At 40.2% G+C, this 26540-nt stretch overlaps 1 protein-coding gene across 2 annotated transcripts in view; it reads left to right on the plus strand.

The window, feature by feature from the left end:
• The first annotated feature begins 4015 nt into the window (after nt 1-4015).
• The window catches only part of amacr (alpha-methylacyl-CoA racemase), a 51213-nt gene continuing 28688 nt past the window's right edge, over nt 4016-26540 (plus strand). The window contains exons 1-3 of one of the 2 annotated variants that reach the window (XM_048259148.1): nt 4016-4436; nt 25519-25670; nt 26169-26422. In XM_048259148.1, the coding sequence (XP_048115105.1) occupies nt 26176-26422 (247 nt within the window). In that variant the 5' untranslated portion in view covers nt 4016-4436; nt 25519-25670; nt 26169-26175. Of the gene's footprint in view, nt 4437-25491; nt 25671-26168; nt 26423-26540 lie in introns of those variants that run through there. The other variant, XM_048259147.1, reaches the window with a different exon arrangement.

A 26540-nucleotide genomic window follows, 5' to 3' on the forward strand; every position in this document is an offset into this window, starting at 1 on the left:
TTTCTTTCGTATTTGTTTCGCCAAAAACAACTTGTATCAAAGGCTTTTTTTGTTTTGAAGATGTGTGGTGCTTGGGCTCACAGCAATATCAAGGTGAAATCAGTAATGTATGAATAACGTCAGTTAAAAACACTGAATTGCTTTCTGAAGGAAGAACATCAGGGCACCCTCTCACAGTAAAAGTTTCTATTCAATTTAGAAGGGTAATTTTGTGTTCAGAGAGTGTTACAGTGAAACGGTCAGGGGTGCATAAAGAGCTGGTTTACCACTTATTACTTTGACCTTGTCTTCATCTGATGTACTGTGTCAACAAAAGGAAACAGATTTCAGCTGATTGCTGAAAAGCGTTCAATCGGTCAGGCTCTTTGAGATAGCACTGCTACATTTGAGATGTTCATTGCAGTGGTTAAGCTTAATTGAAGTTAAGTCGTGCACGTCGCGGGCCTGTGCCTTGCTAATCCAAATGGAGACCGGATGATTTTTTCAGCAGTAATCAGCAGAGCTGCCAGTCAGCTGCAGCAACAACACATCCAGCACCCCCACCTCCAGCTCACGTGCTAAGCAAGCTCGACATCAAAAGGAAGGGGAGAGAGAGAGAGGTGGGCTTGGCAGTTGATTTTCAGTCTGGTGACATGATAATCCATGGGGTGAATGTTTTTGACAAATCCTATTCATATTGTAATGAAATGACGTTGGATGAATGTATTGTTATGACTGACGTATGTGGGGGGAGGGAGCTGAGGGAAGAGTGGGTTGAGTTAATTGATTGCTCGCACCTGACCACTGATGAGCGTGAAGAAGCAGGAACTTTGGAGCAGTGATTATCGTCGAGTTGGAGAGGCATAGTCATAAAAAGAAGAGCACAGCAAAGGGTGAGCAAAACTGGGAAGTGGCGTGTGGTTGCTAACGCCGAGCTGCACTCAAGGTTTGGGGGTGGGTACCGTTCGTATGCTATTTAGGGCTGCCGGCGGCGAAGATTTTACTGATCCTAGCACTCACCAGCCGTTTTAAACTGACAAGTAACTGCTAAAAACAGCACTCACCGACGCACTTATTCTTACTGTACTCTAATGTTTTTTTGAAACTGTCCTAAAATTGTGAGAATTGTTCTAAAACTTACTGTTTACCATGTTAGTCGCTTTGGTTAAAAAGCGTCAGCCAAATGTAATGTAATGTAAATAATGTAATGTAAGATAGTTTAGCGGGCTAACCTGTAGATAAGGCCGGGCATAGGAGTGCGTAGGCGTTGCTGCTTCTCAGAAAGAGGTGCTCCGGTTCCGCTATTGTTCGGAGGCCTCACGAGCGCTGGACTGGCGTCTGCTTTCTCCCTGTGCCAACCAGCGCCAAAGCTTAGACCCCGGGGGAGGGTCTCGTATCCCGGGAGAGTTAAGTGTTTATTGACTTTGTGTGTGTGTGTGTGTGTGTGTAACTTATTTTAAACCTGGCAGTATCCGTTTCATGATTGGGTGGGAGGGTTGTGGTGATCTAAAGCCTTGTGTTGTAGTCTGATGGCGTCTTTGGTATGAATCTTAAAGTGCAGTGTGAACCTGTGCAGTGCCCTATGGGGGTGGTGTGGGCTATAGCTTTTACCCATTTATTGTGTGTGTGATCTCTTTTGTATGGTCTCTTTATTGCAGTGTCTTCTGTGTAGTAGGCTTCATAGTGGTGTGTTGTTCACCCAGGTTGATAGCATTTGGTTTTAAGATTTCATGAATCTCAGTCTGACATGTTTGGTAGCTGCATGAATTGTGTTAAATAAAGATTACTGTTTATACATCTGTGCTACTTTTACAATATTACAATATCACACAATCACACATAGAAGCTGTTGACAGATTGCTACCATTTGTCTAGTCAATCCCTACATTTTACTGAAGTTCACTCTGTAGATGTGTGGAAATTCTGTCTTCTGCCATTACTGCAAGCCAAGGCACAGTCATAGGGAGGGCCTGTGACCACTGGAGAAGTTTGTCAACTAACCAACTAATTAAACCATAACAGCATGACCCCCATGGACTTCATGTATGATAATGTGTGCTTGCTTATTTAGCACAATGCTACCATTTATGTCATTTCATTTCATCTGTTTCAATAACTGCTTAGATGGCGGACTGACAAATATATGTTGTACACAGGTGGTATGAGTAGAGACCTGAAAAATGACTATAGAAAATGGAGCCCAACAATGTAATATTTCACTATGGATAATTGTGTGTTTGCCCAGACAGATTATGTTGGATATTTGTTAAACACCCCATATTGTTAGGACTGAATGCAGGAATCATCAATTACCAAGCTGTCAGCTGTGAGAGCAAAGCTAAACACACACTAAGCTAAACACATCCCTTATGATAGGCTGCAGTGCGGTTGCTGTGATGAATGAACGGTAGGCTACTCTATATGCGTCACCAGCACTTAGAGAGGCTTCAGGAGGGAGGAGGCGATAAGAAGCACTGACACACAAACTCACAAAAGGGATGTACAGCGCTGGATAGATTGTCACGGGTAAAATTAATAATTCATTTTCATTTGACTATTGCTTTGACTGCCTTTTGCACTAAACACATATAGACCAAGCAATGCAATGTACTGTAACATACCCATGAAGCCAGAACCCAGAGCCATGTTAGGCTATAATAAAATGAATGCATGGATAAATGAATGCAAGCATGAATGGATGAAGAAGATGCCTAACTGATAACTGAATGAATGAATTAATGAATGAATGACTAATGAATGACTGATGATGGTATAAATTAATGTTTGTACAGCCAATAAAAGGAAGGCATGGTATTAATGGTGGTGGCAGTTCTTCCATATTTGCATTCAATGTAAGACTTCAGAGGTATAGGTTATCTGCAGGTGGCCAAGATAAAGACAAACTTTAGCTTCTTGCTGTGTGCTCTGCTTTTATCAAGATTTCCAGGTGGTGTTCTGCAGTGTTATCTCTAATTGGTCACCATGGTTATGCAGACCATCTGGAATTCTGCCCTTATTCCCAATAAATACAGAGAGGGAGATATGATTAGAAAAAAATCACATTAAATTTTATGTATGTACAGTAAGCATTTGGCACACAACTGATGTTGCACATACTGTACACAACATTTCACTGTGCATTAATAATTTTACCTGCATACATTATGGATTATGGGTCTGCTGTTGGACTTTTGGAAAAACATAAGCTGTAAGTTATGGGTGTAAAAGTGTTGGGAAGAAGACTTGTAAATTCTTCTATAGTGAGAGATAAGCCACTCTTTGTTGTGCCATAACAAGAATAAAAGAATTACGAGAGGTTACTCATAAATCATGATGACAGCATTCATTCACATGCATGGTGGATACACAGGCTTGTGTATGCATGGTTTGTGCATTTACATTTTCAATACGTGCCAGACCAAGTGCCATGGGACATGAAACACTGTAATTAGTCACGTTCCATGCTCCACTTATATGTATAACAAACTGTCACTTATTGGCACCCAAATAATTAATTCCCTTTGCCCTTCCAATGAAATTGCTTTAAAGTGACTTGCAGATCAACTTATTGCATGTCATCTACTGTTGTGAGAAGGATCAGTTGATAAGCTGATAAGTAGAATACAATTGGAAAAAACACATATGTTTGACTTTTGGAACAGGAACATAATCTATGTGAGAAGGAAAAGTCACACCACCCTTCACTGCATGACAGGAATGCCAAGCTATTTTATGTGTAAAACTAACCTAGACCTATTATCACTCCAAAAGCAACGGAATAGTCACAAGGTTATTGTGAGGCATGAGACAAGCAGAAGCTGAAAATGGACAAACTGAAAATAGGTGCTGAGCTTCCTCAGGATAGTAAAGTCTTCTGTTCAGCTCAGACCAAAATAATGAAGGGGTTGGATAACAAGATATTGCAGCTGAAAATTGAGGGATATTGAGGCAAATAGGAAAATAATATGATAAATAGTTGAGCGCTGAGGGCAATATCCTGTTGACATTGCTGCATGACAATTTTCTGACCTAAATTGGAAAAACACTGACCCGTAACAGAACCTCAGGGATTAAAATATGCCTCTTCGATAAGATAATGGACCACTGAACTGCCCAGGAGAGTCTGTTAGCCTAGTAATTAGAGGTGGTCTTTGATGGTGTCTGTGAATGTGTGTAGAGGCAAGAGCAGAGGTGAAGCATTCGTTAGCTAAGGGAGCTTTATGAGAGTCAGGGGAAAATATCTAATATCCAAGATTTGCAGCATGCACATACACTTTATTTAACCAACAGGGAGATATTTGCACTTGCAAATCTTTTCTCTGATGTGAGAGTAAACATGAAATGTGCTTCCCTTTGTGCTGGTTCGAGACCGAGAGAGCCACTCCGCAAAAGGAGCCGCCGCCGGCCTGTACAGCTGGCAGAACTCCTGACAAAAAAGGTCACCTTAGTCCAGCAAGGTCAGAGCCAGCTCCACCAAGTGTGTGGGCCTACTTCATCCTTGAAGTGTCATGTTCAATCATCTTTTTGTCTGTATGGAGAGGCTGTGTGGCTGTTCTTGATGATGGAATAGAATGGGTGCAGTGAACAGGGAAAGCTGCCGATTGCAAAGCATGTCCTTACTGTGGCTCATCGTCTAGAACATCGTGTTCCATTTTGACAAAAGAGTTTCTGTATTTTCTGAGGGTCTGATACAGTATCTTCCAGAAGTAATGGCACCTTTGGTAAAGTTGACTAAAAACAGGAATAAAAAATAATCTTTGGGTGATTTATCGTAATCTCACAATAAAAAATAATGAGGAAAAATACCACATTGAAGGAAAGGAAATTTAGTCTGAGAAAAATGACAAAACTCATGTCAAATTCTCAAGAAATAAATATTTTTAACAAAAACACGTCACTCACAATTATTGATGCTTGTAATACCTACTTAAGCCTCCCTTTGACAATAAAACAGCTCATAATATTCTCCTATGACACCCCATTAAGTTTGAGAATACAAACCAAGGGATTTAAGACCATTCATCTTTATAAAACCTAGGTCACTCAGACTCCTAGGTCCATACTTTTGCAGTCACCATACCATTCAGCCAACCAACTCCTCCTGCCATTTACATTTGTAATTAAATGACTGGAAAGGCTTTTACCTGGCATGCCCTCTGAATAATCTATTAGCAGTAAGGTCACTTTAGGTGACCCCAATCTGATTCCTTTTTCTAAAACTGTCCAACAGTGGTTCTTTTGCCTCTCTCACCATCCTCTATACTGTGTGTGGGGGCAAGATAACCATGGGTCTTTGTCCAAGCATGCAAGCATATTTCCAGTTGATTAGAACCTTTTAATTATTGTTTAAACTGTAAATATGGGCATTTTCAACAAAGTATAGTTTTTATAGCCATTCCCTGACTTTCTCATTTTGAAAATGACTAAGAGATTTAACCTCTGTGTCACTTTATTTTTATACCTTAGCGAAAAAGAAAGTCATGAACTACTTCTGAAAGTTCACAGACTCTCTGATTAACTTAAAGAAGTATAATTAGTATGAATATAAATAGGAAAATGCTTCTGTTACATTTTGTATAAAGCTGGATTAACGGCATGATGTGCGCGGCATGTGCTGCGTTGGCCCCTAGGTTGCTCTTGGTGGAGGTAATGCCCCAAAGATTTGTTATGGTTGCCACCACCGTATTATTTACAACACGCCGCGGTCAAAGTTCAACATTCAACTTTGACTGCGGCACGTGCAAGAGCGGCTAAATGCGCTTTGCTCGGCACAGCGGCAGGCCAGGTCGAATATTAGCGCTGCCGCTTGCGCGTACAATGTGAATCCCCCTTAACATTTTCTAGGGATGCCAATAATTGTGGTTGTTGTCACAAAACATTGTCACAAAACATCAAACTCCTGCATAGAGAAAAGCCGGTGTTTAAATGGCCAATTAACTAATTACTTCCGCCAACACTGGAAAAGTCTAAACACCCAAAATGGGCACACCACCCCTACCTGGCGGATATCTACAGCAAACATCATGACATCAAAAATTACCATAGCACACCCCCAAAAACACATGATCAAATATTAAGCATCATTCCTCGCACGCAAAGGAATGCGCCCAACATATTGAACACGCACAAATAATAATTCCTGAAATTGACATAACATACATCATTAATTAAATAATAATCAGAGAATCATAGTGTGATGTACTGCTGAGACGGCACATCGTCACACTGTGCCCTTTGGAAGTCCTAATTTATTCACTCATACAGGGTCAATAAATACACATAACTAAATGTTTTTATGATGACTTCACCGTTAGGGGCATATGTTGCACATTTAGCTGCCCTATAGTTAGTAATGACACTTGGTGGCGCCATGGGTTCACAAGGCTATCTGCAGATTGTGCAGCTCCCTAGCAGCAATTCCATTCATTACCATGGTTTGGTGTGATCATTATAAGTAGTGCTTTTAGGATTGTGCCTATGAACAAACCAACAATTTTGTCCCAAAATGCAAAAGTATTTTCAACTCATGTAAACATAATAATAAGTTGACCCAATGTCAATTTATCTAGAAATCTCTTCACATGTTATGAAGTACGATCATTGTTTTAGCTGAGGATGTACAGTATAGCTGGAAAATTGGTGTAAATGTGGAGCTGATGCTTTTTGTTTTTGCCTTTTGTTGCCATTCTCTTTGTTGCCAATCTGCTGCAGTGGTAATCCAAAACAGCTGGCACTTCTGGGTGTCAAACATGTCTCCAGAGACCTCTGTTAAGCAAAACCTAATCTTGTATTCAATGTGCTTTCCACAGTTTCTCTATGTGTACAATATTACATGGGTAGGAAAAACCCATGTCAGGAGGCAGGCGGCTCTGCATACCTTAATTGAAACAGTTCTAAGAATTTAGGATGAGTTTGATGGGCATCGGGTTTCAAAAGAGAAAAAGAAAACCTTGTTGGTGAGGTTTGGTGAAAAAAATACAACAGATTGAAGACCATGAAAAGTGGCTCAATGTTGCCACTTCAGGCTGAGTCTCTTCCTGACCATGGACTATTGGACTAACTAACTAAACTAATCTGTCTGAACCATAGACTGTATATATAGTATATACAGTCTATGGTCTGAACTCCAGTTACATTTGAAGATATAAAGATTCTATTCCGGAACTTCAAAGTGCTTTTGGAGGTTGATTGCAAAGATTCTAGAGTGTTCACGGCCATCTCACCAAAGTCTTTTTTTTCTGTCGGTGCCTCTCCACACTTGTGACAGATGTATGTGTGGGCTGTTAAATTCAAACACCAGTCTCATGCCATGAACACTCTACATCACAATGACCTAAAGCTTGTAATGTCAATGGATGACATAGGTTAAAAATAGTCCTTCAGACCTTCCCATTGCTTGTGTTCTTTGGGAAAATGCATGGCAACATGGGTATTTTTCAAACCACTGGTCTTAGACCAGGCAATGATTTTTTTAACCTGTTCTGTCATATGTTACATATTATTCATGTAACCCTCTGCGACCTGACTTGCTTTTGGTAGAAAAGTATGGTGGTCGTGAGATTTTACCCTTTTTTCATCTTTTGAAGGATTCTCTAAAGTCATTAGACTTGAGGGCCAAGCCAGATGACCTTGGTCTTCTTCCATAAGAAACCTTTGATGCACATAATGGCAGCTCACCTGCAGTGCCGTATTAAGGAACCTATATCGCCAGCCTTTCTCAAACTTCTTTGACCTGAGGCCCAGTCATTCCAGACTTTGGGGTCATAGGCCCCACCTACACAACCCCCACCCCCCTTCAAATTATCATGATGATTATCATTATCACAATTATTATTGTTATGCTATATTGTTACACATGCACTTCAAATCAGTCAATTTTTAAAGTGCTAACATTGTTCACAAAAAGTTTGTGAAAACATACACATCAGAGGACTGCTTTACTGATGTAACACATAATTGTAGTATGTTAAAGTATGATGCTTGCTTGTTTTTGGATGTTTCCCTCATGCAAGCATCATAAACTGGTTGGCAAAAGTAAAAAATATTGATATCCTTTTCAATGAAATTTCATTCGAATCCCTGAATGTAAGGATTCAGGAAACACACAAGCTTTTGTGTATGATAAATGGCGGAGCAGATAGGCGTAAATCACTGATCTGGAGATATTTCACAGGAAGACTAATTATGCTACAATAGCTTTTGGCCCGTTATATTCAAATTTGACTATACTATACTCAATGCTAGACAGTGTATTAAATAGTCTCTGCTCTGTGTTTATGGAAGTTGCAAGATTCCTTTGTTAAGTTCGTAATTAAATAGCCCCAACAAGATGGTCTACCTGAAACCAGTATTGAATGAGCGCTAACCACCCACTTAATTGTATATGTTTGATACATCTTAGCTTTTTCCTCCTGATTGCCGTTTGTTTTTCTTTTTCTGTCGGTCCGAAATTTGGTTTGTTAACTCACCTGCCATTTATCCCCTGTGAATTTGGTCTCTGCATTTATCCCAATCCGTGAATTAGTTGAAACACACTCGGCACACAGTGAACACAGTGAGGTGAAGCACACACTAATCCCGGCTCACTGAGCTGCCTGCATCAACAGCGGCGCTCGGGGAGCAGTTAGGTGCCTTGCTCAAGGGCACTTCAGCCGTGCCTACTGGTCGGGGTTCGAACCGGCAACCCTCCGGTTACAGGTCCGAAGTGCTAACCAGTAGGCCATGGCTGCCCCAAAATAGGCCACAGCTGCCCCTGACCCTGACCCTCCAAGGGTATGGAGATGTTTTTTTTAACTTCTGAACCTCTAACCATTCACAAATTATCCACTCTCTGGACACACTCAATCACTCACTCTCAGAGACCTCCAAAACTTCTCATGTTTATGGCTCTAGCAGATGCTTTTGTCAAACTTACAATGACATCAATAAACTTTCCATTAACATTAAATTTACATTTTACATTAACTTAAATAAAGTAAAGTCATGTGGCCAAAATAATAACTAGATGTACCGCATAGCGGTACAAAATATGACCGCCGCTCAGTCCTGTACATCCGTTCCGCGAAAATAAATCACACTTCAATTTGTCTCCATATTTTACTCCATCCCCCACTCTTGAAACTTTTGTGTATGCTTGTTTGGCATGCCTGAGTGTGTGTGTGCGGCTGCACAGAAAGTAGCCTACTGGTGCTGAAAAGGTGAATAGATTGTAGAATAGCCAAAGAAGATGTAGCATTGTTATACAACCTTTAAAATCTCTAAACAATCACAAGTAGGGCAGTTCATCACAGTTCATCCATTGCAACTGGATTGATGAAAGGTCACTTACACCTGTAGGCTACATTGTATTTGGGAAAAGCAAAAGGTATCAGCATAATGTTATTTATTTATTTATAAACAAAAACATCTCTGTCAGTTCCATGCCGTTTTCAACAGCTGACAACAGTCATTTTTGGATGGATGGATTTTTTGTGAATGTTTCTTCTTCTACATAAGATTTTAGTCACCTTTTAGTTCATGTTATTGCCAATGCACAAATTAAGTAACAGTAGTCTGAAACGTTATTGTTAATGCACAAATTAAGTAACAGTAGTCTGAAACGAAATGCTGTTTTACATATAACCAGTGGTGCAAATAACTGACATGTCCAAATGGGCCTTGATGAAATGCGTCGCTAGACTGTTCATACACATTTTAACGGGCCAAAGTTGAAGAGCTGTTGTCCGTTATTGTTCGTGCAAATATAGGCTGATTCATGTTCCTTTCCATTGTGTAACTGAGGTGCATGGCTATGGCTTTCACCAGACCAAGCTCAATCTTTTAAGAAATCAAAAAATAAATAGCGGGCAGATCAGGCTGGGTTCACCCAGCCTAGTCCATAGGCACCCGATATTGTTTAATTTTCCGATTGAGATATCCACGCTCTCTATATCTAAATGCAAAAATGCATCAGGGAGTTATGACAAAACTGTAACTAACAAACTAGATCCTAATAGAAATCTGTTAGCTTCCCTAAGCTACAGGTAGGCTTATAAGGTAGGCCTATTTACAACATAAATTGTCAATAGGCTATGCTGGCGACACAAATAAAATCTCCTTTGGAAACCAATGGCTTCACTTACAGTATCAAGCGGACTTAAACTGCCATATCGTGGCGAAAAGTTGTAATAAAATTCACGCAGCTCCATGAGTCAAGGAAAGCGCGAATGAAGTAGCCACTTCTAAGGGACTGTACGATATTTAGAGGGGGGGAGGGCCGGTCGCCAGACGATCGGGTTAAAAATGTTCTGCCTGGCCCTCCCCCCTGGTCAATTTTTTTTCCAGGGCCTCCCCGGCTCAAAAAAATTCTCCTAGGCCCTCCCTCCTACGTGAATCAAATAAAACTGGTCGAAAAATGACGTTTACAAGGTTAAAACGGCCAGCAAATGTCATAAGCACACATACACACACACGGGCTACAAACCAGTGTTCTGCTGGTTTGGTCACAAGCGCCCCATGATGCGCCCGATATTTTAATCAACCCGACCGCAACTTCGGACATGGCGAATATTAATTAGGACAAAATTATACCCGACCAGCGATCCGACCCGCTTATTTACCAAATGTGTGCTTTTGGTTATAGCCTGCATGCAGTAGTCCATTTCTGTAAAACAAACTAATTTATTTGCGAAACTTTATGCAGTAGAACTACAAGCAGGCATGCAGGACACAATGGGTGTGTTCCAAACGGGAGACAGCTGCCTACTGCCTCCCTCCCTACATATTGTATTGTATAACCGCGGTGACCTGCAAGCTTACGAGGGGAGTTGTGGGAGATTCAGGTAGGGTTGCGACTTTTGGACTCGCCCACTCTGTCAAAGAGAGGCGTGAATCATGTTTTGGCCTACAAACCTTTTTTAAAATATCGAAAACGGATCATTGATCAGGGAAAAATATCATGAATCAGGAAAAAATAATTTTCCTCGGCCCTCCCCCCAGGCCAAAAAAATTCTCCTGGGCCTTCCCCTAAGGCTTGAAAAATTATCTTAGGCCCTCCCCCCCCCTGACGACCGGCCCTCACTCCCTCAAATTGGCCTCCATCACTCAACCAACGCTAACGGTAACATTACCTAGGTCCTTATTGATATTATAAGATTAGCGTACCTGCAGTAAAAACCAAGCATGTCCGATAAACATCCTCAGATTTATTTCGGCTTCAAGAAGAAATGGAAATTACATTTCATGTGAACATCATTCTATACTTATTAGACGTTCTCTGCGGTAAACTACACTCCTTGTATGAAGCGTCCATTGTTTTTCCAACCCACTTTTAACTTCCAACAAAATTACGTCTCACTGCAACGATACGCCATCTAGTGGACAAACGACTACTTATCGCCAATACTGGAAATGCAGCCATGATGATGAATGATATTTATTTTGGCTTTCTTTTAATCCTACTGAATTTGTAATTATGTATCGGCAGTTCTAATACCGATAGTATGTGGGTGCCTGTGTGTGTGTGCATGTGTAAATGTGTGCACCGCCATCTACAAGCCAATGAGTGTACAGTCACTAAATGTACACATAACCTAATTTTTTAGACCCCCATGGATGAAAGTCTATGAAACTTGGCATACCCCCAGAGAATGCCAGGGCAATCATACACATACAATTTGGTGCAGTTCTGAACATCTTAACTGAAGATAGAGGCGATTAAAGCAGAATAATATTGCATTTTAATTTTTTACCGGGGGGGTGCAAATCACAAATGAGTGATTATGGGCCAGATTGATGTGGGCCCTTGAGACCAACATACCATAAAAGATTATTTATCCTCAGTGCCACGGTTCAGGTAGTTATTTAGGAAAAACTTTTTTTGCAGTTCGGGGCCCCAGCACGGGAGTGGCTCCCCGGGGCCTAAAACAAAATTTTTCCGTAAAAAGTCTAGTGGGGCTACATACCCACCAAATTTCATGTGCCCCGGTGGTTCGGTGTCCCGGGTATCGTTGACCAAACATTCAGGAAGTAGATGACGGGGAAAAAAAATAGAGAGCGGTACAGAATATGACCGCCGCCCAGTCCAGCACATTTCTTCCACAAAAATAAATCACGCTGAAAGGCCTATATGATTCTAACTGTCTCACTAAATTGCATTATCCACACTCAATTCTCACTGGTATCTCTGCTAGACAACAAGTACCAAAACATGATTAGTTCATAGATTTCACATGTAAAATTCATTTTATACAACCCCACCCCCATCTTGCCTGTTCATAATTCTGAGAAATTCTTGAATGTGTGCATGTACACGTTTATGTTTATGTGTGTGGATGTGTGTGTGTGTGTGTGTGTGCGTGCTTGTGTGTTTGCCTGCGTATGTGTGTTTGTGCATGTGCATGCATGCGTACATATGTCTACTGTGTGAGTATGTGTCATACGTATGATTACTGTGAATGTATGTGTGTGCGCAGTATCTGTTTATGCACATGTGTGCACATGGAATGGGTTAACATGACCCCTGAGGCAAACATAACGGAAAAAATTGGTCATCCTAGGCCCCACGGTTCTCAAGATATTCACAGAAAACTGTTTCTGCCCTACCCTCCTTTCGGGGTCCAGTACAGCGGGGGCTACAGATCAAAACGAAAAGGATGGTTCCATGCTATCCATGTGGGGTTACATGCCCACCAAGTTCCGTGTACCCCGGTCTTTCAGTGTCCCGGGAATCCTTGACGGAAATTTGGACATGCGAAAAAAAAAAAAAAAATCTGACTAAACCTATATGACCGCCGCTTCGCTGCGTGGCGGTCATAATAATACACTATATAGAAGTAACAGAATAATAACAAAAAACATGTGGAAACAAACAAATCTATAAGGACCGTAATCTCTCAATTCCCATTCACTCTTATGGAATAAGACCATTTAAAAAAGCCTATCTAATAGAGAAATCTGCAGAAGTGCAGTTTGTATCCTTGAACCCTGCCGCATATTGATATAACGGCACCCACCAATGCAAATTAGCAAGACTTACTCAAATGATTGACATCTTTCATGAATAATGAATTATACTACCTACTCGAAACAGGCCTCAGGATAAGCTATAAAAATGTATGACCAAAATGGATTGCTCTTTGAATGGATTGCTCACAGCCTTTTTAGGGACTTGTTTTATGTTCAAAAAATCTAATCAAATGAGACCAAAATCCCAAGCCACTACAGGGTAAAACTTGGTTATTATTAATGTTCTCTGTAGTGCAAAGCCTCCCCATGGCCTTGCAGTCAAAATGCAAAGGTATCCATGATACAATGATGCACAGTGGATGTCAGAATTTGACAGCAAGGTGTCGCATGCTGTCGCTCATTAAATGCACCCCCACTGATTCAGTTTGATGGCAAAATATCTATAGTCCCCAACCCTGTCATCAGCAGCTTTTTGCACCATTTCACAAAATAAAAAGAATCCTCTCTGTGGCTTGCCTCTCATGTCCATGCTCACAGGATGCATGAGAGCACTTGATCACTGCCCAAGGCTTCAATCATATACACTGCTCTTAGGCTGCTGATGTTTCAGAGCCCAAAAAAGGCTGAGATTCTCCAAGCGTATTATTAAGGAAAATCAAAACTGTGGAACTGCATTTTACCAAGACTGATTTTTGCAAAAGAAATATATGGCTGACACTAAAAACTGTTGTTGTTCAAGACTTTAAAGGCCCTATCATGACAGTCTAAAACACATGGTCATGGCGAAAAGCTTATTTAAATTTAGTGGGATGTCCAGTCCACATTTGGAGTGTTTTCGTTAAAACATCGGGTAGCACAACAAGGCGTTCTTAGGTTTCTTAATCAATCATAGGTGTGTTTTGGGCGTAACATCATTGTGATATGTCATTGTGATATGTCATTGTGAGATGTATTTCGTAATATCTTTATTCTAATTATGTTTCCCATTGTAATCGTGTAATTTGTAATGTTTTGCATGGATGTGTGCCGGTGTGCGTTTGTGGATGATAGAAGCATGGTGCGTTGTGCACCAGCCCACATAATGCGCTCGTAAAATATGTGCGCATTATGTGTACACACTGAACAGGGTTGCAACAGAGCAGTAGGCATCACAGAATGCACCTTAACATTTTTTAATAATCACCAATAATAGTTCCACAGTTTGGCTGGATGTTTTATGGAAAAGATGCTTGTTTAGCTGCCCTTTTATATTAATATATTGAAAATAGCTTTCTGCATCATTCTGCACAAACCTGCATTACATATTGTCTTTAAGGGGCATGATGTGAATTGTTTGTGAACCTCAATAACGAATACATTCTAGTGTGTATTCAATCCAGCCTTGTAAGCTTTCACCTGTCATGTTACATAATATATAACTTGCGTTATTGGTCATGGTAGGAGCTCATTTTGAGAATCTGTGGAAGCATAAAGTACCCACTGTAAATGTCAGGTTTCATAAAGGAGAGAGATCTGATAACAATCCGGATGGATTATTTCCAAAATGCCAAACTTCATTCATAAGATGAACTATTATTAACAGTGGTCTCATAGAGACAGATATGAGATTTTGTTTGTGTAACATGGTCAATGTGAAGCAGGTTTTCACTGAAATATGCTAAAATGACCACTTCTGATGTAAACCTGTTCTCAGAAGGACAATGAACAGTTGCCCCTATTTTCCACCCTGGCGCAATGCGGAAAACCCGTTTTCCACCCGGCGCAAACAGTATTTTGGTATTTTACACGTCTCATTTTTAAACAATGCACCTGGAGGTGTGGCGATGAACAACCTAGGAGTGTTCCGGTGCATTGTCTAAAAATCGCTATCGTACACTACCTAAAACGCATTGCGCCACTGACCAAGAGAAACATGGTCAGAAGTCTATTACTGTATATGGCGAGTTGTTTATATGTTATTTTAAGAGTGTATTGTCAACAGTATGGGCGGGTACACAACACTCCATCCTTCTATCATTCATGAACACGCACCAGCGCACGTCCATGCAAAACATTACAAATTACATGATTACAATGGGAAACATAATTAAAATAAAGATACAAAATACATCTCACAACAAGTAGTCATTCACCATCATTTGCAAATTGGTAATGATGGTTAAAAGTGATTAGGGAAGAGGCGAGAGACACATATGGAGCACAGCTGAAGACGCACCGTCACGAGATAAGCAACTCCTCTGCAGGATAAATGTTGTTTTATTCAGTCATTTGAGTAATATTAAGGTAAGTGTTGCTTTTTCCAGCCTGTGTTTTCGATGGTAACTGTCAGTCAATAGTGAAAGTAACTTAATGTGTATAACTGTTTTGTCGCTGACTGACATCACAGTGAAGTTAGTTTCACTTTGCCAATGAGTTCAAATAATAGACGAGTGCAAATGTGTGAAGGCTATACTATAGGTTTTAGTAAAGCATGGTTTAGTGGAATGACTGTTCCATATGGTCTCGCAAGCAGACACCTTCAAATGCGCCGCTGACTGTCAAAATACTGAAGCATTCTTTGACGTTGCGCTTCGCGCCGTTAAAGGGAATGACAGATGTCATTCTCATTGGTTTAAATGATGTTAAGCCCAAAACACATCGATAACTGATTAAGAAACCTAGGAACGCCTTGTTGAGCCATCCGCCTGGACGTTTGATAACGAAAACACTCCCAATGTGGACTGGACATCCTACCAAATTTGAATAAGCTTTTAACTAGTGACCATGCTCTTTAGACTGCCATGATAGGGCCCTATAACTTTGAAGTAAAGTAAACTTTGTGAATATGTTTTCATTACCCAGTGTAGGCCTATATAAATATGCAAATGCATTTTCTTCTCATTTCCTAATCCCCATTTTAATATTTATTGTATCAGAAACAATCTATGTTTCTATTTAATCTTTAATTAAATGTTTAAACTTTTTAAACAGCATCATCTAGTCCAAAACTGGAAGTTGGTACAATTATAATATTTATTTACTAAAGTCTAAAGACTATAAGTAAACACTCTTGGAGTGCAGCTGTACGCTGAAACAATAACTTTTACTTATTTTAATTGTAACATGGACAATATCAGTTCCACATAAATGAAATGTCTTAAAGATTCAGTCCAATCATTGATTAACCCTTAAAACCCCATCTTAGTTCCAGAAACATATTCATACCTTTGTTCATGACAACATCTAGCCTGACGAGCCAGACCCACATTAAAATGTAGGGTCTGGACACTCACCGTTCGCAGTGCTCAGTCCGAAGGGCGGGATAATCAGTTGTCTTTCAAATTCCCTCTGCACGCAATGGGACAGCGGCAGCGCTATGAGTCCCATGCGTTTCCCACCAGCGGAGCTAGTTGGCTATTTCAAGCGTTTGCCAACTTAATAAAAGCTTTTTCGTGTCACACTGTTAAGCCAACAGCAACATCCATCTTATTTGTTTTCAAGTATCAGGGAATTCAAGCCAAACCGTTGCAACTCTGCCATTAATCATTATGTTAAGCCCACCTAACGACTCTATACACGTTTTTATTGGCCTGATTAAGTTTCGATTTCTGGAGCTCACAAGCCAACGGAGAGTTGCTGCCGCTAGGGGCGCGTCTAGATTTCTAGGCTAGACAACATCCCTTTATGACCTGGAAACAGTGCACTCTAAAAAATGTTGGGTTAAAAATAACCCAAATATAACCGAATAAACTTTTTTTAACGCTTATGAGGATGAAAATGAACCTGTCCCTTGCTCTACTTAGTGTTCTCTTCCAAATTTCAATAGCAACAGCAAGCAGAACTTTTAGCATAATTGATTGTTTTGAAATTTTTATAGAAAAACCCAAAAACTTAGAAGCAAGAGCATAAACATATTCGACTTATAAACATCATCACACCATGAAATACCTAATTGGCATATCCCCACAAGGAACAGTAATATTCATATCTAAGGGTTGGGGAGGCAGAACATCAGACAAACGTGTCACAGAAAATTCTGGGTTTCTGGAATGCATCAGTGCAGGTGATGTCATACTGGCTGATCGAGGGTTTAATGTGGCAGAATCTATTATCTTGTATAATGCTGAGCTGAAGATCCCAGCTTTCACCAAAGGAAGGAAACAATTGAGCCCAGAAGAGCTGGAGTCCACACGTGGACTTGCTGCAGTAAGAATCCATGTAGAGAGAGTTATTGGTGAAACAAGAAACCGATACACTATACTGCAAAGTACTATAGGTATCCAGATGTGTGAAGCGGAACACCCCAAAGGGTTAACAGTTTTAGACAAAGTAGTCCATGTGTGTTGTGCTCTTACAAATGTGGCACCCTCAATCATTCCTTCTGGTTAAATAATACAATGTAAATATGCAATGATTTATTTATACAAAAACACACTGTAAATCATAATAATAATAATGAATATATGACATTTTATATATTACAATAATACATGTATTACATTTTCATTTTAAATAACTTTGTGCATTGTGTTTATTTGTATTCATCTGTTTTATGTATTTATGCATGTGCATTTTATTTATTTATTGAATAAATCTGTATTTGTCTGTCCGGTACAACTGTATTTGTCTGTCCGGTACAACTGTATTTGTCTGTCCGGTACAACTGTATTTGTCTGTCCGGTACAACTGTATTTGTCTGTCCGGTACAACTGTATTTGTCTGTCCGGTACAATTCAAAATTCAGCACTTTTCATTTGTTTTCTTTGTGCACGCTTGCGTTTTGCCAATTCCTGTTTGCAGACACTGCACTTCCAATTCAAAACACTAATATCAGTATTCTGCAAACAACTTCTGTGCATGTAAAGTCTCTTACAGATTCCTGATGTACACTCTATTTTGTCAACAGTATCCAGAACAGGCACACCACAGTAAAAGATGATTTGAACCAGGTACAGGAACATTTTTGCCAATAGCTCAGGAATGACACATGTTTGGATAAAAGTGTGAACCTTTCCACGCAGTTTCAAAGAAGACTGTATCTGGTATAATTCTCTCAATGTGCACTTCTCCTTTGCCATCTATCCCTGGTCCCCAAACAACAAAATCGCAGTAGCTTGCCTCTGCCAAGTGAATTTGTGTCTGCACTTGGTAAAAGTACTGGTGGTCTTTCTTTAGTGAAACTTTACCCTCTACCTCGTGGAGACAAAATGTGCCATCCTGTTTCATTTTGTCAAGTAAACTGCTGTTCTCAAGACTACTTGGTGCCTTCACGTCTAACACACCCATCCCATGGCAGTCACACGTTAACATGCCATCTGGGGATGCCCCTAACCATGGATATTTAGGATTAATGACCAGCCCTGCCCTCCTGACATTGAGGTTGGTGTGGTGTTCCTTCATGATCTTGGAGTAATCCTCCACTGCCCTTCCCTCATGTTCTATGCCCCATTTGAAACAAATATTGAAGTATCAAAAATTATAGATTATGATAACCTTCATAATGTCCATATCATTATAGTAAAGAAAATGGAAAGCCCTCAACTATTTTTTCTAAAAGTTATTTGATTGCAAGTAGCCTAATCGAACATTCCTCTGCTTTTAACTTTATCCAGTGTGTTCCCAAATGCTTCATTAAATTTTATGTGCAGCTCCTTAACACGCAATAGTGTTTAAACATGTTATTTATGTCATTGTTCCAGACTAGCTGGTGATCATGTTGACTGGTGATATTTGAATAAAAAGTGAATATTCAACAAGGCCCTGCTTACTTCTTAATAGCGCTTTGCTCTGCCTCCCCTCTCAAATGCCAGAGGTTAACATTTTCAGGAAGTGTTTGCAAGATTTGGCCACCATCTTGGTCTCAGGGACCGTTGGCTCGGGCGCCCTGGCTAAATCATTTCAGTATGCTCTCAGCTGCATCCGTGCTAAATTTGGTGCTTGCAGATGAATTTGCACGAACAATGGGGTGTAAGGCCCCATACTACAGCCAAAACTGCTTTTTTGGACAGCGGCCATATTGAAATAGGAGGAATAAGGGGTCCAGATGCACCGGGTCATGTTTCCCATGATCAATTAAGCCAGACATGTCAAAGTCAAGGCCCACGGGCCGGAATGAATTATCTACGGCCCCCGGGATGATATTTGATTAGTATTAGAACCGGCCCGCAGGCCACAGCCGCCGGCTGCTGTTTTGCACGCACCAATACTCCATTTCCCACAATGCAACGGTAGCCCACGAACTCACTGCGGCGCCGCAAGTGGGCCTCGGCTTCATTATTCATCAGTATTCAGTCAGGGCAGATGTCAACTTTCAGCTACCCCCCTCCCCAGTGTAGTGCCTGAACACGTTCATTGAACTCGTTCATATTTTGAGCGAACGTGAACTGAACGTAGGCTACTGTATTAGCCTACTACTGCCTGATGAACGTTACGAACTCGTTCATTCTGGTGTCTGTAAACGGCACGCTCTTTCAGTTTAACTTCGTTGAATAGGGAATGTCAGATTTCTACAGAGCCTTCCACGCGTTAACCCAGCTAAACACACCGTAAAAATGCCTTAATATGGCAGCATGCAGGTCACCATTTGTCAAACTATGGGCCACGGTCCGCAATGTGGACAATGGTCTGCAGAGTGAAATTATTCCCCGGGCCATCGTCTGATCATTTGCTGCGCAATTGATCAAGGAGCCGCGGACAGAAAAAGAAAACAAACATTTCTGCAATTAGTAGGAAATACTTGTTTGGTGTCATCAAACATAGAGGCATAGAATTAAGTCGTGGTATGGGCGTTTATTCAATGCATGCGTGTGCACGTTGGTAGTAAAGCTAAGCTTCAACCTATTTGAAGGCTATTTGATTATGAAACGACATTTAATAGAACGACGTGGATTTATGCAACTTCCATAAAAAACAGAGTACAGACTATATAAAACACTGTTTGGCATTAAGTATTAAAGTCAGCCAAAAGCTATTAATTAGTCTTAGTTAAAGATAGTTAAAGATCTCCAGATCAGTGATTTATGCATGATCTGATCCGCCATTTACCATTCACAAAAGCTGGTATTGTGTTTCCTGAATCCTTACATTCAGGCATTCAAATTAAATGCAATTAGCATATAAATATTCTATCAGTGTATGATGCTTGCATGAGGGAAACATCCCAAAACAACAGCACCCATATAAGTGCTGTTGTTTTGAGAAGTATTTCTCATGCAAGCATCATGCAACAATGCAAAAACAATTAAACTATTGTAGGCCTAATTATATTTTACTTTAGTAAAGCAGTACTCTGATGTGCATGTTTTCACAATCTTAGCACTTTAAACATTGACTGTTTTTTCACTGTGCATGTATAGCAATAAAAATAATAATAATTGTGATATCATTATGATAATTTGATGAAGGGTGGGAGGAGGGGGTGGGTTCATGTAGGTGGGCCCTATGACCCCAAAGTATGCCTTGACTGGGCCTCAGGTCAAAGAAGTTTGAGAAAGGCTGATGTAGACGACAAAGCAGCAAGGAGGCATCGTATGATCATTTAAACAAGTTTTATGACAAGGTCGGTGAGGATGGGAAAAATCGTACATTTCTGTGCAAACTTTGCCCGCACTTCAATCACAGTCATTATTCATTTAATCATTAAATAAAATACAGTACACGTCTTGGTTCAATAGGTTACGTACAGTCATTTTAATATGTTTTAATAAACATTGAACCAGTCCGGCCCTCGGCTTGTAGCAAATTTGTTTTTTTTGCCCTCTAATGTATTTGACTTTGACATCCCTGAATTAAGCTGAACAAAGATATCAAGTTTATATTTGTAACTCATATGGTTCAAAAAAGTTATAGCTGGAACCCTTTTCGGGCAGCGGCCATATTGGATTTGGCTGCCATCTTGGCCCCAAGGGTCAATTTACCAAGGGTAAATCATTTCAGTATGACCAGAGGGGTATTCCAGAAAGGAGGTTTAACAAACACTGAGATAAAACCCTCTGGGTTGTCTGAACCTGTGGCGACTAAACCCGAGCTGTCGGTTCCAAAACACCGGTTACCAGTTAGTTCAATCAACCCTGTGTTAGATAACCTAGAGTTGTGCGCGTTCACGGCAAACTTATAAAGGCATCATCTATTGAGAGTCGAAATCATGAGTGAAACCGGCGAAAGGAATTGAGCACCGTATTTTTTAGAGGCGGAGTAGTCGAGGCTTACGAGGAGGAGAGAACTGTAATAACAAAAAAAAGAGCAATACTTAAGCCTGCGTCCGACCTTGCTTGGCAGAGAATAGCCTAACTGACCGTGTAAATGCATTATGTTTAAGATAGCCTATTTAATGTCAAAAGAACAATTAAATAATTCACTGGACATCACATATTGTATTGACTGCTTTGAATGATGCTTAGCCTAGTTGTCACAGATTGAGTGGGCCATAGAATTCTTTGAGAATCCCAAATGTAATTTTCTATTTTAACGCGGGTCCTGCAGCTGTGGGCCAAGTTAAACTTTTGCGCTCCATCATCGGAAGGGTGAATGTCGGAAGGCATGGGTAGCCTATTGGACACATTTCGGTGCACATTTGGAAAATTTAATAAGTGATGCTGACCTGCCAGTTGGTGAAACTACACTTTAATGATCAGGGCTCTCAAGTTTTGAAGTTTGCAAGGAGTGAGACATATAGCTATTTTTATTTTTTTGTAACAGTAACGCAAATAGTTACTTTCCCTGGTAACGAGTTACTCTTATCATAGAGTAATTCAGTTACTAACTCAGTTACTTTTTGGAACAAGTAGTGAGTAACTATAACTAATTACTTTTTTAAAGTAACGTTCCCAACACTGTTATTATGCCTATATTGTTATACATGCACTTTCACTTAAATGTTTTGTGACATGCACATCAGAGGACTGCTTTACTAATGTAAGATATAATTAGTTTCATTGCTTTTGCATGGTTGCATTATGCTTGCATAAGAAAATAAATACTTCTCAAAACAGCAAGAATTATATGGGTGCTATTGTTTCCCTCATGCAAGCATCATACATTGGTAGGAAATGGAGAAAAAAATACATGTTTTTAAATTAAGTTTAATTTGAATGCCTGAATGTAAGGATTCAGGAAACACAATACCAGCTTTTTTGGTGAGCAGATAGATAGGCGTAAATCACTGATCTGTTGATCTTTAACAGATAGAAAGAAGGCTAGCTTTTGGCCACGTTATATTCAAATTCGACTATACATTACTCAGTGCTATACAGTGTTATACAATCTCTGCTCTGTTTCTATGGAAGTTCCAAAAATCAACATTGTTCTATTAAGTGTCGTTAAACAATTAAATAGCATTCAACAGGTTGAAGCGGAGCTTTGATACCAACGTTATCGATTAGTTTCAGTTTCTCTCACGCAGACGCCTGCATTGAATGAACGCTCATAGCCTACCAACACTTTATTGTATGGCTCCTTGTTTAATGACATCGATAGCAGAAACGTTTGTTTTCTTTTTTTGTTGGTCCGCGGGATCAACTGCGCAGCAAATTTATCAGACGAAGCACCTGGCCTAATTTCACTCCACGACTCCGCGGACCAGCAGTCTCCACGTTGCGGACCCACATCAAAACAAAACTATTTCCTGATTGGTTGAGAAATCCTATTTTTTGATTGGCCGATAGGTTAGTAACTGAATAGCAGCTCTGAGCTGAATGAGCGCACAGACAGCAACGTTGTGTGACACGTTTGTAAAATATAGCCCTTAGAAATTTCTGTGCGGGCATGTTAATAATTTTTCGGAGTGAGAAATGCCATGTGTGGCGTATGAGCGTGTGGAGTCATTGAAATGCGGTGTCGTGAGACTTGAGAGGTCTGTTAATGATCCTCGTGGGTTTGTGTCCAGGAAAACGAATGAAGTTGCGCAGGAACTGCTTTAGCGCAAGCCAAACTTTACGCACCGACCGACAGCTTGCCGATAGGCTCTGCGTCTCCAACACTACAAAAACTCCCAGTCGGAGAGCGTGTGTAGCCTATTAAAAAATATTTTATCCCAAATGCAGTGGTGGAATGTAACGAAGTACAAATAATTCGTTACTGTACTTAAGTAAATTTTCCACGTATTTGTACTTTACTTAAGTAAAATTTATAGTGCATACTTTTGACTTTTACTTGCTACATTTTACAGCAATTATCTGTACTTTTACTCCGCTACATTTCTACAACACCATCGTTCCTTTTTTACGATACTTTTTATGATCAGTTTTTTTCTCTCTGACAAACACGCTTTGTTTTACCGGGGGGTTGCTACCAAAGATTCTGGAGCGCTACGTGCATTCTTAGAAACATAAGCTTCTAGTCTAGACCAGGCAAAGCGTGAGCTTGTAGCCATCTGCATTCGGTAGGCTATATTCACCAGACCCATGGCTACACTGTACATGCAACTGTGTTCTGTGCCTTTCTCTGTCTGTTATCTGCAGCGTTAGGGCCTCCTCTCCGATGAGATTGCTATCCGCGGATCAGCGGGGTTACAGGCTATGCCCATGCTTCTGTCACACGTCTGATCATTTGCGGCACAAATGAATGGTAGACTATTAATGAACCGGTGGCCGGAAGAAACGTAACATTTTCCAGATTAGGAAATATTCCTTAATTGTGTGTGATTAAATAAAGATGCATAGCCTACAATTGGGGGGGTAGTAACGTGAGCGCTCATTCAATGTCTATGCGTCTGCGCAAGTGAAACTGAACTTAATCATAAAGACACCTTTCTCAGCAACTTTTCTGTTCAATCAGCATAATTGGCATTATGATCCACCCGACGTTTCCCTTGTCTACCCCGTTAAACTTCAGGCTCTCTGTTTTGCTGAATGATATTACTCAGCAGATCACCCTAGATAACCAGAATTACAGTCTCTAGAATTGTAGGTCAGAATGTAAACTGGGCCACAGATGGTAAGCACAATTGCATTAACTTAAAACTATCTAGTCGAGTATAACCTAAAACTAGCTTAATTAAAATGCCACAGCCCATACTGATTTTTCCTTTTAGAATATAGATATTAAGAGAATAAATCATTATGCAAATACTTTTACTTTTAATAGCCTACTTAAAGTACATTTAAAAGTAGGTACTTTTTACTTTTACTTAAGTAGGGTTGTCATTGTGGTACTTTTACTTTTACTAAAGTAAATATTTCTCTGTGTATTTGTACTTTTACTTAAGTACTGAGGTTCAGTACTTCCTCCACCACTGCCCAAATGCCATCAGCATTCTTAACCAAACTTAGTGACAACATGCATACCTGGCTGAGCTGTACAGCTATATTTAAACTTATTTATTAATTTTCTATAGGCTATGTTTCCCCTTTTTTGTACTGTACTTGTTTTAATTAGCCTATATCTTCAATGTGTCTGAGATGTTGTTTGTCCATCTGTCTGGTGAGCCAAACACAAATGTCCATATGGTGTAGGCTAGCTAGCCTACATTAAAGATTTATTTTATTCTATTCTAATCCACCATGCGTAATGTAGGGATGGAGAATGCTTTTCAAGTAGCCTATATTTAGGATTCAGCTGAAAAACTCTTGCGCTCTTGAAAAACTTGTTTGGAAAAGAATGGATAGGCTATCATGTGATGTCGTGGTCTTATCACCCTCTCACGGTGAATTGCACGGATGAATATTATATGATTTTGTGCTTCTTTGTCAATCGGACCTTCGTCAAAATGAAACGCCATTGCGTGACAAGTGTAAAAATAGCGGCCTGATTGAACATGCACTAAAATAACCGAACGTAATTTAACATAACCTGAACAAAACCTACCCCCTACCAGGTTAAGTTCAGAGCCTATGTTACCATAGTTACCTACATAGCCTGATCATTTTTTAGTTTTCTGGAACTGAAATCCCAGGTTTACCGTTTACTCTGGGTTTACATACCCAGTTCAGTTCAGAGCCTATGTTACCATAGTTACTTACATAGCCTGATCATTTTTGAGCTTTCTGGAACTGAAATCCCAGGTTTACCGCTAACTCTGGGTTAACATACCCAGTTAAGCCAGTAAACCTGCTTTCTGGAATACCCCCCTGAGCTACATCTGTGACAAATTTGGTGATTTTAGATGAATTTGTGCGAAAATCTGCTTAAGACCCCTCCACTATATTAACATCCATTAAACTATTTGCATATCAACATTAAACTATCTGTTTATCAACAACTTTTAAACTATCTACATTCAACTTTTAAACTATCTATTAAACTGTCAACATTCATTAAACTATGTGTATCATCATTCCTTAAACTATCTCTCTATCAACAACTTTTAAACTATCTACATTCAACTTTTAAACGGTCTACTTTTAAACTATCAACTTTCATTAAACTATGCAACCACCATGTCTAGCCTAGCAACACCTAAGTACCCATTTCTGCATTATCTGTTTTAACTACATGATATTTTTGGCATTTTCATGCACGGGTATTTCCTTGGAATTGTATTTCTAGTTGTATGTATGCCTTTATTATTAAAGATCCCACATCACTTTGCATAGATAGAAAGATGGTTGTTGTGTGATGGAGTGCGGTCACAACAGTTGTATATTTAACTTCCTTACCAATTTGTGTCTTTTTCCAAAGCCACAGCATGGTGGAAGTCAATTCAAGGCTTCATCCCATAGCCTAGTTCAGGGAGCATCAACTTCCCTAAACACTACAAGTCCCAACTCATAATGATGTCATCACTAAGCGTCGAAGGCGTTTCAGTCAAACCGATACGAGCGTAAACTTGGGTATGTAATACTCAGCTCAACTTACCATACCGACTGGTGCACACACACACACACATCAAGTAAATAATGTAAAGGCTGTATAGAGTTGTGCTTGTTCTTTTTATTAGACTACTTTCTTGATTGTTCTTGTAACGTTCGCCAGTTTGCAATCTACCACGATTCCTGCGCCTTTAGCCTACTAGCAAATGAACTCTGACACAATTTTAGTAGTGCTTCAGATGATATACCTTAGCTGTTCAAGACACATCTAAACATAGATTGAACTTTATATTCAGTCACATTTGAGTAAAACATCGTAACATGTACAATCGTTCAGCTGTCAAGTTATTTTGTGCTCAGGTCAGTGGGAGAGTGTAGCTTACTAGGAGTTCGCTTTGTCCTCTATCGGCACATTGTTGACTTCTGGACTTTGAGTGTCCCATCATACAGTGAAACCATAGGTTGACATAACAGCCTCTTGAAAACTGAACCACCGTTCCTCTCTTTCTTCACCCACAGATTTGACATGGCGTTAGCTGGTGTGCGTGTGATTGAGCTGGCAGGGTTGGCCCCAGCCCCTTTCTGTGGCATGATCCTGGCAGACTTTGGGGCCAGGGTGATTCGTGTAGACAAGACAAAGGTCGCCATGGCCATGGACACTCAGGCCAGGGGCAAACAGTCTGTGGCGCTTAACCTGAAGCATCCACGTGGCGTGGCTGTACTCAAGAGACTTTGTGTGGAGTCTGATGTGCTCATTGAGCCTTTTCGTCATGGTAAGTGCTACAATGGACCCAAGTATGTTGTTCACCTCCTGGAATCAGGTATGAGGAGACAGTGGCAGTGTCGCAGCTGGTTTGACACAGAAAGTTTTCTTTATTTTTTAAATAGGCT

Source organism: Alosa alosa, chromosome 12, assembly GCF_017589495.1.
Source record: "Alosa alosa isolate M-15738 ecotype Scorff River chromosome 12, AALO_Geno_1.1, whole genome shotgun sequence".
In the NCBI taxonomy this organism is placed as follows: Eukaryota; Metazoa; Chordata; class Actinopteri; order Clupeiformes; family Clupeidae; genus Alosa; species Alosa alosa.